Genomic DNA, 18,480 nt, shown 5'->3' with positions numbered 1-18,480 from the left:
AAATTGTTCAGTTTATACCTACTATGTAATTTTTATAATGTATTTTTTACTGTGTGACACACAGTGATTTTATTAATGATAAGATGATGTCACCTTTTCATCTGGACTCCTGGACTCCTACATCTTTACTAGGGCTGAAACCAACAATTATTTCTCGATTAATCAATTAGTTGCCCAAGGTGACGTCCTCAAATGTCTTGTTTTGTCACAATCATCAATCCACAACCCAAAGATATATAGATATATGTACTATCATAGAAGAAACCAGGAAATATTCACACTTAAGAAGCTGGAATCAGAGAGTTTGGATATTTTTTCTTTAAAAAATGACTAAAAATGATTGATTATCAAAATACTTGGAGATTAATTTATCAGTTGACAATTGTTTGCAGATCTAATCTTTACTCTCTTTACACTGAAGACCAAAATGAAGAGACAGCATAAATTTTATTGTGTCATCCTTGAAAGTGTGTAGTTGTGTCCTTTTATGTCAAATAAACCAAAATAATATCAAGAAACTGAGCTGCATTATTGTGGTTTCTGGAGCAGTTCTGCACAGACATCATTAAATCAATAATCTCCTCCTCCATCGCTGTGTGGTTTGGCTCTGCATCATCACACAGAGAAGATCATCTCACTCGCACTTCCCTCCCTCGCAGACATTAGCAACTCCCGAAAGAGAGTGCGTAACATCATGTCTGACCCTTTTCACTGCTGCCAGAATCTCTTTGAAAAACTCCCCTCCGAGAGGAAAATCAGATCCCAGAACCAGGACGACCTGCCGCCTCCACAGTTTCTTCCTCCAGGCAACAGCCAACTTTAACAAGGACAGAAAAAGACTGTAAATACAGCAGCTTCACTTCACCTTCATATGTCATTCACGTTCATATTGTGTCTATTGTGTCTGTCCTGCACTGTGTAGACGTATACAGATTTTATTGTTTAGTTGTTAACTGTACATATATATCCTGTTAATACACACACATAGTTTATTTTCACTCATATTTATATTTATATCAACATTTGTATTCATACATCAATTTATATGCTGCTTTTTTGCACACAGTTTTTATCATGTCAGTATGCGTACACATCCCTCTCTCTCTTACACTGTTTGTGTTTATTTTTATAGTTCAATGTTCATGTTTATTGCTTTTTCTGTTGACATTTGGACCACATTGAATTCCTTGTACTTGCAACTTGGTGAATAAATCTAATTCAGATTCTAATATATATTACTATATCAACAGTGTAATTACATCACATTCACATCCTTGAACTTTGTATACTCAGCAAATATTATATTATGTTGTGGTTTTATCTCTGGTTTCCACTGTATTTTTATTTATTCTGTATTTTTATACATGTGAGTTAGTTATATCTATCTATCTATCTATCTATCTATCTATCTATCTATCTATCTATCTATCTATCTATCTATCTATCCACCTATCTACCTACCTACCTACCTACCTACCTACCTACCTATCTATCTATCTATCTATCTATCTATTCTCTTTAAACCACAGTGGAAATAGATGTTATTGTTTCATCCTTGTACAGTTGTCTCGCTTCTTCTCATAATGTCAAATAAACCAAAATAATCTAAAGCAACTGAACTGTGTTACTGTGTTTGCACTCTGCTTTCTACTGTAAACAGTGAGCTGTCACCAGGTGTGGCGACCACGTGGTGCCCCCTGCTGGTGACGTATTGCACCTGCAGGGATTTTCCGCCACGGTAAGGTAGACGTGGCAGTGACGTCAATGCCGGAAACGACCCGGATCGTAACTTTAAACTCCTGGCTTGGTTTAGTTTCTGCCAGAAACATCGAGGGCTCCCGAAAAATGGTCTAATATCAATTCAAGTAAGTTGGAACTGATCGATTTGTATACTTTAAATACGACTGAACGTGAGAGGGTCAGTTTTTGTCGAATTTAACAACGGTAAAGAAGCAGAAACCGTATAGAAAGCCCGGTTAGCTTTCCGTAGCTAACGTTAGCCTGTGGTTAGCCGGTCAGGCCGTGATCAGCTGTGTCGTGACGGGCGGCCTTCACACAGACAGCCCGGTGAAGACGTTAAATAATCATCGTTACCTAATGAAGTTAATAATCAGCTCGCCTTTAGTGTTTAACGTTAGCTGTGGCGGCTATAATGCTATTTATTGCCGTGTTGTTGTGGTGAAGTCGGTGTTTCAGCCGTGTTGTTGTGATACTAACCGAGCTGTTAGCTAACGGTACCGCCTGACTTACCACTGCCTGCTGGATCAAACTGTGTTTTTAATATTAACGTCAGGTTGTCAGCCTAAACGGTATAATAATGATAATGATAAGAACAATGATAATTATAATAATACGAAACTTTATTTATACAGCACTTCTCAATACAACGTTACAAAGTGCTTTACATGGTTAAAACATTTAAGTTCTTCAATTAAGCAGGATATTCAGACAATTAAAATGACATAAAACAGAAAAAAATACCCCTAGTATAAGATCACAAATAATAACATAATAAATCAATAGTTGTAATAACAGAGATAAGACATGTTGGATATAAAACAGTGTGGTATCAATTAAATAAAGGCGTTTCTTCACATCTTCTTTCTGTCGCCACAGACATGCATGTTCAAATGTCCATGAAGGATACCCCACCTTGGATGTGAGTTTAGTCCAAACACTGGGAAGGTCTACCTGTTTATCCATCAGACAGACCCTCAGGAGGAGGAGGACCGGGAAGTCGCAGGTGGTTTTTTGTCTCTGGCTGGCTGGTGAGCATTAACCGGCCACAAGATGACGTGTCGTGACCGGACCCTCGAGTTCCAGTCAGCCTGCAAGTCTCTCCAGGGCAGACAGGTATATTAGGACACCTCTACCTGACATACCTACACATTTATAACGTTGTCACAAGTCAAAACAGGCATTCATCCTAACTGAATAATATATACATTTATAGCAGGCTATTGTGTGATTTTCACTTTTATTTTTTGTAGTCTTGATTACTTTTGGTTTTGGTTCCTTTTTTACTTCTTTCTCAGCTTCTACATTTGGTTTCACTGAGCGTTGCAGTAGTCTAGTCAAGTTTTAGTTGATTTGTCAGGCCTGAAAACATCCTAAAACACTTTTAAAGGACAGGTTCACAATTTCACAAGTCTGTCTTAAAACAACAGTCAGATGTCCATATGAACACTGAAAGTGGTTTTCCTCACTGGAATCATTCCTCCTGTTCATACTGGCTATTAAAAGATCCCCTTCAAATGTGCTTTCAATGTAATTGATGGGGTACAGCTGTATCCACACAGTCATTTTGTGCAAAAATGCATTTAAAAACTTATCTGAAGCTTATATGAGATTCCTCTCTTATTGCAAATCCCCTATCTCAAGATAATGGCAAATGGCCACACGTCACAAGTACAGCCTGATAAATTGGTTTAGCCTTTATAAAGTATCAATACAGTATATGTTAATCGCAGCTTTATCAGCATTGGTATTATGTACATGTCAGCTGAAAAATGAGAGTAAAGGCAGCACAGACATGCCAAAGATATGTTAGAGGTAAATTAGAAACAGTATCTCCAGTGTCTCTCTAGTTAGTTTGTTCACTGGAGAGTTTTACTTTACAACTGTATAATGTTCTGCTCAGTAAATGTCTTGATAACACTTATCTCAGAAATAAATCTTTTGGATCCTCATCAAAAATGTTTGGTTATGTGTTTGTTATAAGACACATATCAGCTCTCTAATTTTATCTAATATGAAATGGATGAAAGGAAGCACCGTTTGTGAAGCTTTAACCTGGAAATTTGGGGGATTTTTACTTGACAATTGACTACAATGGTATAGGCAAATAAGTCAACAAGATTGGAATCAGTTGGTAATCTGTTACTTGACTAATTGATTGTATCTGAATCAATGTTTAGGGGTTTAGGAGCACTGTTGTCATATCTTCAGTTACCTTTCAGTGTCTCATTTTCAAATTCTTCCTCCTTCTTATATTCTTCACTTTTTTCCCCTCCCTATCAGAATGGAGTCCAGCCCAGTAAACCAGCTCTCAGCGCGCTCAGGCAGCGCAGTGACTTCACAGTCATGGCCAAGTAAGTTCCTCGAACTCTGTTTTCTTATGCGTTTCAACAGCTAATAAATATTTGCTGAATACACTCATTCTCTTATGTTGATATTGGGTGTTGCGTTGTTTTCACACGTTACCATCCTCTTTGTCCTTATTGCATGTGAAATACAACATCATTGCACTTGTGCAGCGTACTTTGGAGTATTTATATTGATTCTCTGTAAGTTAAATGAGACGATTAAGAAGAATTTCTAGTGGAGAATCTAGTGTTTGACCCGAGCACGAAGATAAAACTAATACAACCCTCTTATCTAACTCTTGATGATAATACATAGAAGCATCCAGAAAGTTGCTGTACTACTTTTTGTTTGTTTGTTTTTCTTGTAGGAGAATTGGGAAAGACTTGAGCAATACATTTGCCAAACTGGAAAAACTCACTATTCGTAAGTGTCCTTGAATGTCATTCCAGCTTATTTTTATCTGTTGTAAAGATCTGTGTGTGTGTATCTGTTTTGTGTCCCAATGTGCTGATCCTACATGCTGTTGTTTTGATGTTTTAGTGGCAAAAAGAAAATCTCTATTTGACGACAAGGCAGTGGAGATTGAGGAGCTAACGTACATTATTAAACAAGTGAGTTGAATTTTTAACAACCCGTGAAATGTGGTTTTGTGGACGTACATGGTTAAGAATAGATCCGTTCTCTGTTTTATACCTCTCCTGTGTGTGTGTGTGTGTGTGTGTGTGTGTGTGTGTGTGTGTGTGTGTGTGTGTGTGTGTGTGTGTGTGTGTGTGTGTGTGTGTAGGACATCAACAGCCTAAACAAACAGATAGCACAGCTGCAAGACTTGGTGAGGTCTCGTGGAGCTCCGGGTGGCCGACATATCCAAACCCACTCTAACACTATAGTGGTGTCTTTACAGGTACAGTTTAATACACACTATACAGTGTGTGTGTATATATATATATATGTGAACTGTGTCTAAGTGTGTGGAACCAGTTACATCCTGGTAAGCTTTGCTTTTATAGACAGTGTTTTTTGTAATTTTTTAAAATTATGCCTAAAAGAAACAAGGTTAAAGGTGACCTATTATGCTCAGGTCTATATTTTTATTCTGGGACTCCACTAGAGTATCTTTGCATGATTGACAGTTTAAAAAACTCCTTATTTATCTTATATTGGCTCTTTATGCAGCCCCTCAGTTCAGCCTCTGTCTGAAACAGGCCGTTTTAGCTCCTGTCTCTTTAAGCCCCCCCCCCTCCTTCTTCTCGTTCTTTACTCGAAATGTCAACAAATACATCCCTACAGATCAGGTTGAAGCCCTGGCTTTTGACTTGCAGACAGCATTTCTACATATGTTTAAAAAAGTTTCAAAACTTGAGGTTAACATGTATATCTGACATCATAACAGTATATAAATAACAGAAAACCACAAAAAGTATAATAGGTCCCATTTAAACTAAGACTTTTTACAATTAAAAGCAGTCTTGATTTTCACATTTTTATTTAATTATCTCTGACTTTTAGCCATTTATAAGAAGGAGAAATAAAACAAAACTTCTCATGAAATATGCCCAGGTTGTGATTCTGTACAATGACCATAATGTGGAAGAAATCATGTCAGTTTAATAACAAGTGTTAGAATAAATTAAATAGTTTTACATGTCATATTTGAAAGTTATTGCATCATGGAGCGCTGTAACAAATGCACACAGCCAGACTGAGCTGCACTTTGTTTAACTTCACTGCATGTTTCTCTGCCCACAGTCTAAACTGGCTTCAATGTCCAATGACTTCAAATCAGTCCTAGAAGTCAGAACAGAGGTGAGACGTGTTCGAAATACTTAATCATTCAAAGGCAGAAAATGGAAAAATACGGTTTTGAACTGGGAGCAGGTTTCTTCTCAGTCATGTTTACAACCATTGTTTGTCTCTGCAGAACCTGAAACAGCAGCGCAGCAGGAGAGAGCAGTTCTCCCAGCCCCCCGTCTCCTCTTCTCCTCTGATGGCCAACAACTTCAGTAAGTCCATTCACATCTCAGCTCCAGGCTTGTAGTTGTGCACTATTCTCTCATGATTTTTACAAGGGTCTCGCGCTAAAGTTATGGCACAAAGTTATGGGAACAGATAAACACAGCATGCCGGTGTAGCTTCGTAAGGGCGTGTTCACTCTATGCTGATATTTTTTGTGGGAAAGTTTTGCCTTCACCACATTTTGTGTAAGTCCTGTTTTCATTCTGGTTGTTCTAGTTATTTTAACCTTCTGCGCAGAAAAAAACAAATCCTCACAAAAACATGCCCCGGTCATGTGTGTTCCTCAAAAAATTGTAAAGTATCCCCGTTCTAAAAATCAATTATTACCTTAAATATTGCCTGCTCTTCATCTGTTAAACAGGAAAATTGTGCCAACACTTTTAAAAAGTATAATAGAGTGAACACGCCTTTAGTAGTTCTTTGTTTTGGCTTTGAGGGAATATTCGACATGTCTGGCTCCTGCTCAGTTTACCATTTTGCTAAACGAATAGCTGAATGTTTTGCTAAACAGGCTACTTACCAGAGACCCTCTAATGAGCACTAGAAGCTCAGACGCTTCCTGTGCAGGCATTTACACTGCCAGTAAAATGTTTATGGACAGCTTCTACTTCAGCTTCGTAGGTCAAAACTTCAGCAATGTTGCTCACTGTAAATATCCAAAAATTAAATGATATATATACCAAATAGATATGAATTAAGAGTGTTTCTAATATTTTATTTTATTGGAAATTAATAAAATTTGTTTGATTATGATCACTGTAACTAGGCTCTTGTCGCAGACAGAGTATTTTACAGATTTATTTTTCTTGACAATTGATGCTAGAACTGTCAAGGCTTAATTAATTGCTTAATCTGTTGCGAGCATCTGCCATTAAATTATGTAATAATCATCTCATTATGATCAAAGTGGTTTCCAGAAATTAGTTCTTGCATAGAAAAATTTAGATCTTAAGTAATTGGCCACATCTGCTGCTCATGACAAAGAAAAGACACAAAAATTTGAACTTATGGTTATAATTGTTGTGTTTTGATTTGAGGGTATTTAGAACGAGCACATTGCTTGAAGTTTAGCTACAAATGCCACAAGCATGTACAGAAACATTTGACTGCCAGTGTACTTTGCGAAACCCCAGCTGTTGTAATAAGGAACTGCTCGAAATCCATGTGAATGATTATTACTGTATTTGGTCATCTGTAATGCAAAAATTAAAAAATATTTTAGGGAGCCGCAAAAAAGGGGCCCAGGAGCCGCATGCAGGTCGCGAGCTGCGCAATGACTACCAGGGCTATACAACCTCAAATTTAAAAGGTATTTCCCTGGAACGTTTGACTCTCCCAGTGGGTATAACTAGCTACTGTATGTGCCCGCTGTTCTTTCTGCTTTTGGCCTCTACCATTGAGGATTTCTACATGAGCTTGTTGAACATGGTTCTGTGTTTTGCTTGTTGTCTCCCTTCAGAGAGCTCAGTCTTGATGCAGGATGAGTCCAGGAGTCTGGGGGATGTGGCCATCGACATGGACTCTCAGACCAATCCCCTGCAACTCCAGCTTATTGATGAGCAGGTAGACTGTTGGTGTATGTCTCTTAAAGTCAGGTAGATTAAGAGGGCTAGAGCAGAAGATTGATAAATTAATAAATAAGAGAAATTGATTTTTGAAGTCAGTTACTTGGCAATGTGTTTATGTTTTTGCCAATATAAGACAGAAATGTATCACTTTGTAGAAATCGTAGACTTAAATATTTGGAAAAAGTGAGCAAATATATAGACTTTGCACATTTTCATGCTCTTAAATGACCCTTTTTGAAATCTTGTCACCCGTGTCGTTATAGGATTCGTACATCCAGAGCCGTGCAGACACCATGCAGAACATTGAGAGCACCATCGTGGAACTGGGCTCAATATTCCAGCAGCTGGCACACATGGTCAAGGAGCAAGAGGAGACCATCCAAAGGTGAGATGAAGATAGAAATATATGGAGGGTCTTGATAGGAAAGGTCCTCCAGAAAGAAAATGCTGGAATGTTTTCAAACAAGAAAATGGAAATTAAAGCTGGAAATCTATCTTACATGGTTTAATACAGAATTTTTATATGAAATTCTGTCATTTTCCAGTTTATTGACACATTTAATCAGGACTGGGAAATACGGTTGAAATAATTATCATGTTATTAATGTGGAAGATTTCAGATTTCAATCACAAATGGGGAAATGCAGGCAAAATAACTAATATTCAAAGCAATGCAGTTTGTTCCACCGCACTGCACTGAGACAAAACATCTCATATGTGTAAAAATCAAGCTCCAGTAGCTGCTTTTGTTAGCTTTTAAATACATCAAACTCTGAATCATTCATTTGGACAACAGAAATTTGTAGAACGAAGTCAAGGTAAGTTCATGTCATCAGGATATAATCATGCGTTTACAAAATGTTTACATATTTAACTTGACACGAATGTCCTGAACTGACTGGTTTTGAAAGAGAATTGATGAGTCATAGTGTAATTAGCGTCTGTGTTTGAAGTCCCGTCTCACTGATCATTCAACCTGTCACGCTCCTCTGGCAGGATCGATGCCAACGTTGAAGACACGCAACTGAACGTGGAAGCGGCCCACACGGAGATCCTCAAATACTTCCAGTCAGTCTCCTCCAACCGCTGGCTGATGATCAAGATCTTTCTCGTCCTCATCATCTTCTTCATCGTCTTTGTTGTCTTCTTTGCTTAAAGAAAAGAGGAGCGGCTGAGGAGAGCGGGGGCGGGGAAAGCACATGGAGGGAGGGGAAATAAAGCTAAAGCAGGACTGAGACGATGCGCCCAGACAACGTTTTTGAAGGACAGACTTCTCTATCAAAGTGACGGTTTAACGGGGGCTTGAGATCCACTTAAAAGAATACAGACTGTCGGTTATTCTCAAGCCACAGACTCTCGATCTGAATTCGACAATATGCAGTCGAGAATGAAAATGTTGATGAATAAATTATCTAAAATCCCCTCTTTGTATAGAGTGAGCAGAATACTGCTCTGTATTGTACTTTGACCAATTATACATAAACATTTAATCAAAATGGCTATAATTTAATGGTTTGATTCTGCAAACTGTCTTTTTTTTTTTTTGTTTACTCCCTTTCCCACACGTCATTCATTATTGTTATTTCACAGCCAAACTACAAAACTGGAGTTTATCAGATTATTTTGCTTCCTAGTTTACTCGACTACTTTGTATTCAAGAGCATGACTGTCTAACCTGTTTATCAACATTTTTTCACGCACCAGCATTCAGTTATGATGTGAAATCTTTTTTTTTTTTTTTTATTAGTTACTTTCTGTTTTGCTTTCAAAGTTTATTTGCCAAATGGGTACTTTAGGACTGTGACACAGTACGAAGACACTCGCTGAGGTCCAGAGTCTTGTGTCCTGGAGGCACAAGAAGGGCAGCGCAGCCGGCCGGAGGGAACGTCGCTGGTATGATCCATGCAAGAACTGTATGTTATAACACTGTTATAGAGGAAAATGTTTGGACTGTCTGGTTGCCAGCCAGGATGCACATTGAGTGCTGTAGGGAGACGATTCAAGTATTTGACATCAGTGCTTATGAAGGGGTTACGCTGGTTGTGAAAGCCCACTAATAAAGTGACTAGAATCAGCCAGATTCCCTGGAAGTGTCTGGTTGGACGTCACTGTTGTAGTTGCTTCCCCTCTTTATCTATCTGATGTACAGGATGTTATTTAAATGACCACAGCTTTTTAAGAAGAAAAGACATTCTTCCTATTTTTTCCCCTGTCTGTTTTTTTTTTTTTCTTAGCCAAATGCCTTGACTTCAATGTAAAAAGTGCAAATAGTGATAATGATGTATTGATAAGAAAGTGCATATTAATAAAACAAAAATGGGGTGCTGGCTTTCACGGCTGAGATTTTCTTGGGATAAGAGGATTAGTCAGCAGTGATATAATTAGCCGCACTGGGCCATGAGGTTAGTTAACTGAGACGTGTTAAGCAGAGCTGGTTAGTGCGATGTGTTCAACATATTCTCACTTCGTATTCCTTTTCCCTTTCTTTCATCACGGTTCAGGACCCAGAAGGATTCACCTTTGGGCTAAAAATAAAGTGCAGTTTTCCCTGGCGCCCGCGATAAAGTCATAAAGGACTCGTGAAAGCTACCACACTTAAAAAGTGAACACTTAAAACAAATGGACCAAAATGCAAGAATGCACGCAAATGTAGTAGTTACATTTTTTAACAAAAGGGATCACGCAAATATTTTTGTGAAAAAAAGCTGTTTTATTCACAGAGTAATGACAACATTGTATCTTTTCCCCCAAATCCTTTTCATCCACAATAAAAAATACTTTAAACGTGATTCTAGTCGTTTCCTGCTTTCAGGGATTTGCTTGATGGACACTATGGGAGCAACTGAGCTGGTGATCCAGAGCCAAACTGCTGAATATACAGATGTGAGGCCTTAACTGACCCCAACATCTACTGAAGAAGACAGCTGTTCTGTCTGTTGCGTAACATGTTTTTAAAGGAACAGTTTAAAGTTTAGTCTTTGTTTTTAATGATACCTGAAGCAGATTAGCAATGCAAGAGATATTACTCAGAAAAATCCCATACAGCAGATTTTAGTTTTTAGAGTCTTGTTTTAACAAGTTTTTACCCATCAGCACAACAAAACACTACTTTTAAAGCTCTGCTTCAGACATCTTAAAACCAAAACCATACTGCTTTTGGGATGGACTAAAGACTTAAAGTTTGTTAGCAATTTGACTGGTTTTCTTAAGTGAAGAAATCTTTCTGAGCCCTCGCCATCGACTTTTCTCCTCCTTTTGAAAGAGGCCAAATGATTAGGAAACAGGAAAATATGCTCGGTTCTGTCCTTCCCTGAATGCTACCTTCCCTCTTTCCTCAACGTCCCCTGTTTTGTGTCTCCTCCCCATATTTACAGTATAATTCTCCTCTCTATTTTGTGCTCATCCTCTCTTATCCCCCCCCCACCCCCCTCCACCAGACCTCCTCTACAGGAGCTCCTTTCCTCCCTCCCACCATCGCCTCTGCATCATCTCTCCCCTCCCTCTCTCCCTCCCTCCTCTCACCCCTGGGCACTTTGCTCCATAGGGGTGATCTCTGGCATGCTCCTGCTCCTTCCCTTCCTCGCCCTGGCCTTGATTGCCTCCTCCTCCGTTTCTCCGTCCTCGTCCTCGTCGGACCAATCCACCTGCTGCTGCAGGTTCCCTCTGGAGCCGCTCAAGTTGCTGCCCTTGAAGAACTGGCCTGTGCGGAACTTGGAGCGGAAGGTAACGAAGGAGAGGCTCTTGCTGCGCTGCTGCTTCTCAAACACAGGGTCATGCGTCTGCACTTCTCCGTTTCTGTTAACCTCGTCCACGCACTCACGCAGTGCCGAGCGAAACAGCCGGGGCACCTCGTGAACCTCGGGCTCCATCTGTGACACCAGGCGCCTGAACCTGCAGGGGGAGGAGTAATTGCAATGATTAGGAACAGCATAATCTGGAATAAGAAACGAGTTAAAAGACTGCTTTACGCTCACGACAAAAAAAAAAAGAGGTCAACCATACAGAAAAGAGGACAGACAGACAGATGTAACCACAACAACAGAGGTGTTATTGCATCTCGGGGCCCAGAATTCGTAGCTACGCCCCTGTTACAACACAAACTACGATTACACTAAAGTATGCTGGACAGAGGATGAGGCAGCATCATTAAATAGAAAGAGAAAAATCTTTTATTTAGAACATATCTGCAGAAGTTAGAAGCCAAACATTACTGGTGCTGCTGAGGAGCCACAGTTGTGACCCTTGACCTCTGTGATGCACATGTAGTTAAACGAGCAGAACCAAACAGGTCTGTGATCTCTGGTTGTATTATCGTGGGCATCAACTCTACTCAGGCTGTGAGACTCCTCCAATCAACCTCTGCACTCAATTATAAAAAAAAATGGTTTCATTTTTATGGTTATTATTTAATAACCCATTTATATAATTTTAGTTTTTGTGAGTAGCATAAACGGACTACAAACTACATTTCATTACACAATCTTGTGTCGTAAAATCATAATAATAAATGAATCTTGAATCTTGAAGACAGTGGTCTCAGATCCTCATTCTCACTCTTACTAACTTCTCTTAAGAGGACACGTGTATGATATCTTAGGAGTTATTAGAAGTTACAGGGATTAGATTGAAATTGTGTCTCTCTCTCAGTGGTAAAAGTATTCAGATCCTTTACTTAAGTAAAATCATCAATAGCACAATATAATAATTACTTTATTACGTACTTCAAATTAAAGTCCTGCATTAAATAGTTTACTTGTACACTAACATGATTAGTAATATGTACTTAAGGTACCAAACATAAAAGTACTCATTATGCAGGACAATTGATTTGTATTTGTATAATATATATTTGTTTATATATATTCTATTTATATTATTTGATTATTTTTACTAATGTATTTAGATATAAAAAATATTTTAATGTTGTATCTCATCGAGGTGGAGTTAATTTTAACTACTATATACATTTTTAGTTAGTTCACAACACATATTTACCGGACAACAATACTTCATACTATATATGCTTATATGATTTCAAAATCTACAGAGTAACTTGTACATATATGTCAAATAAATGTGGTGTAGAAGAAGTATGACGCAGCATAAAACAATACAGTACTTTAGTAAATGTACTTTGCTTTGCGCTCTCTTCCTCTTTCTTGTTCATTCTGTTTCTTCATGCTTTGTCTCGTTCTCATATAGCTTTCTGTTTCTCTCTGCATCTTACTGCATATCTCTGCACCAGTATACATCTCTCTTGCTGCCACTTTGAATCTACATTCAGTCTCGCAGCCCTTTTTGCTGCCTCTCTCTCTCTCTCACCTGACGATCAAAGGGCCGCACTGTGCAGGAGGGATCTTGCTACAGAGGTCCTGCAGCTCCAGCAGGTCGTTGGGGGTCAGCTCGAATGGCTGCCGGGTCGGCGTGTTGGCCAGCCAGCTGTAGTCGGCTGTGGAGGAGGAGCTGCGGCGGCGACGCCGACCTTCTGTTGCCCGCTCCAGACGGATGCGTTCGGTACGCTTCACCATGGCCCCCAGCTCCAGCATCAGAGTATTGGTGACCAACTCCTCAGAGGTGCGCTGGCCGGGCACTTTGGGCTCAAGGGTGAACACAGCGGACCAAGGAAACATCTTTAGAAGGACAGAATTAGTGTTGAGTTACAGCATAATAGTTTAAACCATAAAGTGAAAACCAATATCCTAATCAAGGATGTCAACAGGATGTGGAAAGATGTGGAATTTACCTTACTTATCTCTGAGCATACTAATATTTAGTCTTATAGTTTATTTAGAATTGTACCAGAGTGTAAAAATAAAGCTAAAAATCATAGAAACATTTGGAAACAATGAAAAAAAATCACATCAGGTGTTTGCAGTAAGTAGGTTTTGGCATTTTGAAACTGATTAACTGAAACCTCTGAAATACTGTATAAACTTCATGCCAGAGCTACTATCTTATCAGTACGAAGTCTGTTTACTCTGCAAACTGTGACTCATAACGAGCATAAAAGTGAACACAAAATGGCAAACAGCTCATATCACTGATCAATACAAGCCATGTTTTCTTAAGCATATTATCAACTTCTTCTAACCAAACTTCAGCCCAACAGAAGTTGTATTATTGTCTTACCTTCATGAAAGTGGCTTTCCAAAGCTGTAGTGTATTCTTCTTTCACACAAATCCACCGGTTGTCTGGTAAAGCCTCCGTTAGCAGCCAGATGAGCTGAAGGCCTCCATGGACTTGTGAGACTCAAAAAGGGTGAAACTCCTCTGTCTCCAGCGGGTACCTGTACACAGCTACCTGCCTGCCTTGCTACCTTTGACGGTCCCGGCAGACAGTACTTGTTCGTACTTTTGTGAGGAGCATGTGGAGTGTGTGTGTGAGTTTAGGATTGAGAATAAATGTAATCCTGTATTAATAAAGATGAGCTTACCACATGACATGAGCATCCACCTGAGTGACAGAATTCAAGTGGGATGTTTACGTAATAGCACGCGAACCTTATTGTTGGCTGTACAAAGCTATTTTCATTTAATTTAAGCCACATTTCTGTTGTGTTTTAACAATTTGATCTCCTTTTTATCTGGCAGTTAAAGCTGTAAAGAGGATTTGATCTCATACACACATGCAGGCTGGACGCTGCCTCGTTCAAAGGTACTTCAATCTTCTTCCACAGTGGCTGAAAGATTTTCCTGAAGAGTCATAAAATTCTAACCATGAGACTTTCTGGTTTCTTGAAAATAACACATTGCATGAGTGACAATGGTCTCCCAGTTCACAGACAGCAATTCTTGAGGCACACCTGTAAATTACCAGACCAGCATTGCACTAAGATTACATAACCACCCACCTAATATAACTTTCTCACACTTATAAACTGTCAGGCCTGTCCCACTAACTAGCATATGTTATTGTATGGAAGATAATTGCAGGCTAGTTTCTGGGTTTCTGCATTACTCAGCACTGAGCCACCAAATCCCAGATTACACTGAAATCCAGAGCCTACCGGGAAGAATGAGTGGTTGTAATGACTATTATAATCTAATTAAAGTCGCCTACAGTGGGTGCTGTTATTGTTTGTAATATAGGGGAAAGGTTAGTTGCTACTGTATGTGGCCCACCACTGAAAATAACATAAATCAGAAGAATAACCTTAATTTTGGATTGTATAGGAAGGGTATCGTGAATCGTTTCACCATTGTGGAAAAAAACAGCACATAGATTTCCGCGCTAAAGCCTCCTTCAGACCCCCTGACCAGCTTACTGTTAAATTAACATCAGTTGCAGAAAATGAAATGAAATATTCTCTGAATCCTAATGATCCATTCGCACATATTCAATCCACTTATGAAACAATCATGAAATATCAACGTGTAAAATTAATTTGCTCTGCCGCTCTCTGTCACACAGTTTGACATGACAAACTCTCAAAGAAACAGAGCAAACCTGTCTTCTTGTGTCGTGTCATACAGTCGTGCATTCATATTTGTCAGTGATTACCACCCTTTAAAAAGTATTTTAGGTATTTTTCATGGAACACATTTTTATATGTCATGGTAGGAAAAGCACAGGTGTAAATAATAAAATCAACTACGGCTGAATTCTATATAGCTGCTTCAGTTTCAGGGTCTTGGTGTCGTGCGTGCTCGCTCACTGTCACACTGTCTTGGCTTACTGGGACAACTGAATTAGAACAGAGGCATTGTTAATGATATTAGTAACACCTGTGCTTTTCCGGCTATGACAAACGCCTGTGTCGTATGCCGCTCTCGCACTATGTGAAATATGCTGGGCCTCCATTTTCTGATGGGTGTGTATGTGCGGCCAATCAAGACAAAGTTCAGATGTGTTTCTATCCAATAGAAATGTGGGCAGCGTCTTTGTCTCTGCAGTATCATCCGCTAGATTAACAGGTGTCTCTTGTCACCCAGATACACGGATCCACAATCTAAATCACAATCTTCGCCCTGTAGCTTTAATATATTTGCCAATGAAGAGCTTTGAAAGGCTCATTCTACCACAGCTACAGAGGGAGGAAGGTTTTTGTGGATTTCTCAAGCGCATTTAACAGCATGCAACCTCATCTAATGCGATACAATCTCCTTCAGATGAATGTCAACCCCCACCTCACACTCCTCATCCTCTCCTTCCTCACAGACAGACACCAGACAGTCTAATTCAACGTCCACAGGGTTCAATTCTTGGTCCTTTATTACTTTGTTTAAATATGCCACCACTTGGTAAAATTATTGGTGATCATGGTTTGAATTATCATTGTTATGCTGATGACACTGTTGTATTTATCTGTAGCGCCAGATGACTCTGATGCACTGAATCTCATTATAAATTGCCTCTTGAGTGTGTAACAGCGGATGAGCAATAATTTTCTTAAATTAAATGAAGACAAAAAAGAAATTCTCATAATTGGTAAAAGTGAACAGAGACAAAAGGTTTCTAGCAAACTTGGAAGTCTGGTACCACAGAACAAGTTGGAAGTAAAAAATCTGGGTGTTATTCTTGATTCTGAGTTAGATTTTAATTCACACATAAACAATGTTACAAAGATTGTCTTTTATCACTGAAGAAAAATTGCAAGAGTTAGACCCTTCTTACAATGGAGGCTGCAGCTCAACAGCCAGGGTTTTAACAAGAACCAGGGAAAGAGATCATATTACTCCAGTTTTAGCGTCATTACACTGGCTGCCTGCGTCACTGAGGATTGATTTTAAATTCTTTAACTTGTTTTTAAGGCTCTTAGTGGTTCAGAACCTTCATACATTTCTGATTGCTTGTCTGAATATGTTCCAAACCGTCCTATCAGATCCAAAAATGAACCATAAAAAGTGAAGCAGACTTCTATTTTTATGCACCAAAGGTTTAAAACATACTCCCACTATGAATTAGACAAGCAACTTTGGTTGATAGTTTTAAGAAACAGCCCAAAACCTATTTTTACGATCTTGCTATTTAATTTTTTATGACATCAATGTTTTATTTAATACTTCTTTTATACCTTTATACCCATTCTATGCTTTTTTATTCTTTTTTAAATTGTTTTATTGCTCTTTTTATTGCTTCTTTTATTGCTCTTTTTTATGGCCCCTCATGTCTTCTTTATAGTACCTCTGTCTTTTTATTTTCTGCTGTAAAGCACTTTGAGCTGCATTTTATGTATGAAAGATGCTGTATAAATAAAGTTTCATATCATTAAAGTTCATTAATTACAGTAACTGGTCTTGAGTCTGAAATGTGTCCCCAAAAATGGGCTAAGTCAGACCACACACACACACACACACACACACACACACACACACACACACACACACACACTAGCACTGCTGCACTGTAGCATTATTATTGCTCGTGGCTTTTACTCCAAGTTTTTTATCCTTAGAATGGTATTTCAATTTGTATGTGAATTAGGTATTTATTTTATGTATTTTATGTATCATGGCTGCACAAAATGATTAACTAATCATGGCCATGACTGTGCTTTGGTTGTCTATGACTGCTGTATTTGCCTTATTTGTCCACTGCACAAATGAAAATAAAGTAATTTGGATTGAAGTGAATTGAAAGGAGGTTAATAGGAGAAAAGAAGTTTAATATATATAATTTATTTATGGAGTCAGACCCATATATACAACTATGAAATCAAATTTGCTGTTCAATTTTGGCCAGAATTTTAGAATTTGTTTAAGTCATATTATCTTATGTTTTCTAGTTTTATACCGTAAAACTGTACTGAACAGGTTTCTTTATTTGAAATATTTTTTGTGATAATTTACATATTGCAAAGCTCATTTTAAATTTGGGTGTATGCTGGCTTGTTATATTACACTTTATTTCAGTACACCACATACCTATTGTCAAAAACACTACTTTTCACTTGTATTATTCCATTTCATTTATTTGTTTCGCTCATGGTTATGTGCAGCTCCAGATAAAATGCGATTCATGAATAAAACACAAATTTCTTTGTATACATTGCATGACCGAAAAGGAGCAGGGAGAAGAAAATCTTATATTGCCTGAACCTTACTGAAAATATAAATAAACAATCATATGATATATTATATGTGATATGTTATGAAATAATGCTGTTTGGTAAGAGCCCCAAAACTAAATAAGCCCAGTATAGGATCAAAAATCCAGCCAATCCCTGTTTAAGACAGATGAAGATGGGTCAACTGAGCACTAGCTATACAAGATAATTAAAACCTACTTTGTCTTCATGAATACTAATCCTAAATTTCTGCTTTGTGTGAAATTTGTAACTTGGTGGTTACAACTACTGCCAGAATAACCTGCGTGGAGGTCTCTGGGGGGAAAAAAATCCCTATTACTCTCACTCTCTGTGCAAATAGAAACTGTGTCAACTATTCATATGCTGAAGCATTACACAGCTCCATGTTTACTGCGAGGTAAATTAATTACTAATCAATTTAGAAATATGCAACATGTAAGCAGTATCAGCTGAAACAATGAAGGTCTTAAGACTAAAACTAAACTAAGCCGACCAGCCTTTCATCATGTTATTTAATATTGTGCTTAAATAGTGCATATTTGATTAATTACAATTAATCAAATTGCCATAAAGAATTGAAGGTGAGAAGTCTTTCTTGACATTGCAAATAATACTTTGACAAAAAAACAAAAAAAAAACCTACAAAAGAAACCTAAGGCCCACTCACAAGATTTTGCTTTATTTTTTGCTATATCGCTATATCCAGACGATGTGACGATTAGTCGATTAATTGATTAGTAGCCAGCTATTTTGATAATTGATTAATCACCTCGAGTCATTTTTTA

At 38.3% G+C, this 18,480-nt stretch overlaps 2 protein-coding genes across 3 annotated transcripts; one reads left to right on the top strand and one right to left on the bottom strand.

Annotated features, from left to right (window-relative positions):
- The first annotated feature begins 1,747 nt into the window (after positions 1 to 1,747).
- On the top strand, positions 1,748 to 9,999 carry stx5a (syntaxin 5A). 2 transcript variants are annotated; one of them, XM_044364264.1, is made up of 12 exons: positions 1,748 to 1,865; positions 2,617 to 2,853; positions 4,021 to 4,091; positions 4,454 to 4,509; positions 4,627 to 4,697; positions 4,871 to 4,987; positions 5,833 to 5,889; positions 6,005 to 6,086; positions 7,322 to 7,408; positions 7,559 to 7,662; positions 7,931 to 8,052; positions 8,664 to 9,999. In XM_044364264.1, the coding sequence occupies exons 2-12, from the start codon at positions 2,791 to 2,793 to the stop codon at positions 8,821 to 8,823; spliced, it is 990 nt and encodes a 329-aa protein (XP_044220199.1). In that variant the 5' UTR covers positions 1,748 to 1,865; positions 2,617 to 2,790; the 3' UTR covers positions 8,824 to 9,999. The 2 variants fall into 2 exon arrangements, with proteins under 2 accessions (XP_044220199.1, XP_044220200.1); XM_044364265.1 differs by lacking the exon at positions 7,322 to 7,408 and having other exon boundaries at positions 8,664 to 9,163.
- On the bottom strand, positions 9,877 to 14,675 carry zgc:162144 (RD3 domain-containing protein). The gene is made up of 3 exons (XM_044364266.1): positions 13,797 to 14,675; positions 12,990 to 13,297; positions 9,877 to 11,558 (listed from the first exon to the last, which is right to left on the bottom strand). The coding sequence occupies exons 1-3, from the start codon at positions 13,800 to 13,802 to the stop codon at positions 11,186 to 11,188; spliced, it is 687 nt and encodes a 228-aa protein (XP_044220201.1). The 5' UTR covers positions 13,803 to 14,675; the 3' UTR covers positions 9,877 to 11,185.
- Positions 14,676 to 18,480: the final 3,805 nt, after the last annotated feature.

The sequence above is a fragment of the Thunnus albacares genome, chromosome 10 (assembly GCF_914725855.1).
Source record: "Thunnus albacares chromosome 10, fThuAlb1.1, whole genome shotgun sequence".
NCBI lineage: Eukaryota > Metazoa > Chordata > Actinopteri > Scombriformes > Scombridae > Thunnus > Thunnus albacares.
Note: the sequence above shows the minus strand (reverse complement) of the source record. Positions and strands in the feature narration are given on the sequence as shown.

Excerpts from the sequence above, each read along its gene's own strand:
- stx5a (XM_044364264.1), top strand. The coding sequence starts at position 2,791 with ATGACGTGTCGTGACCGGACCCTCGAGTTCCAGTCAGCCTGCAAGTCT. Across the intron at positions 2,854-4,020 it reads AGTCTCTCCAGGGCAGACAG|AATGGAGTCCAGCCCAGTAA; the intron begins GTATATTAGGAC and ends CCTCCCTATCAG. Across the intron at positions 7,663-7,930 it reads TCCAGCTTATTGATGAGCAG|GATTCGTACATCCAGAGCCG; the intron begins GTAGACTGTTGG and ends GTGTCGTTATAG.
- zgc:162144 (XM_044364266.1), bottom strand. Across the intron at positions 11,559-12,989 it reads TGCGGCCCTTTGATCGTCAG|GTTCAGGCGCCTGGTGTCAC; the intron begins GTGAGAGAGAGA and ends CTCCCCCTGCAG.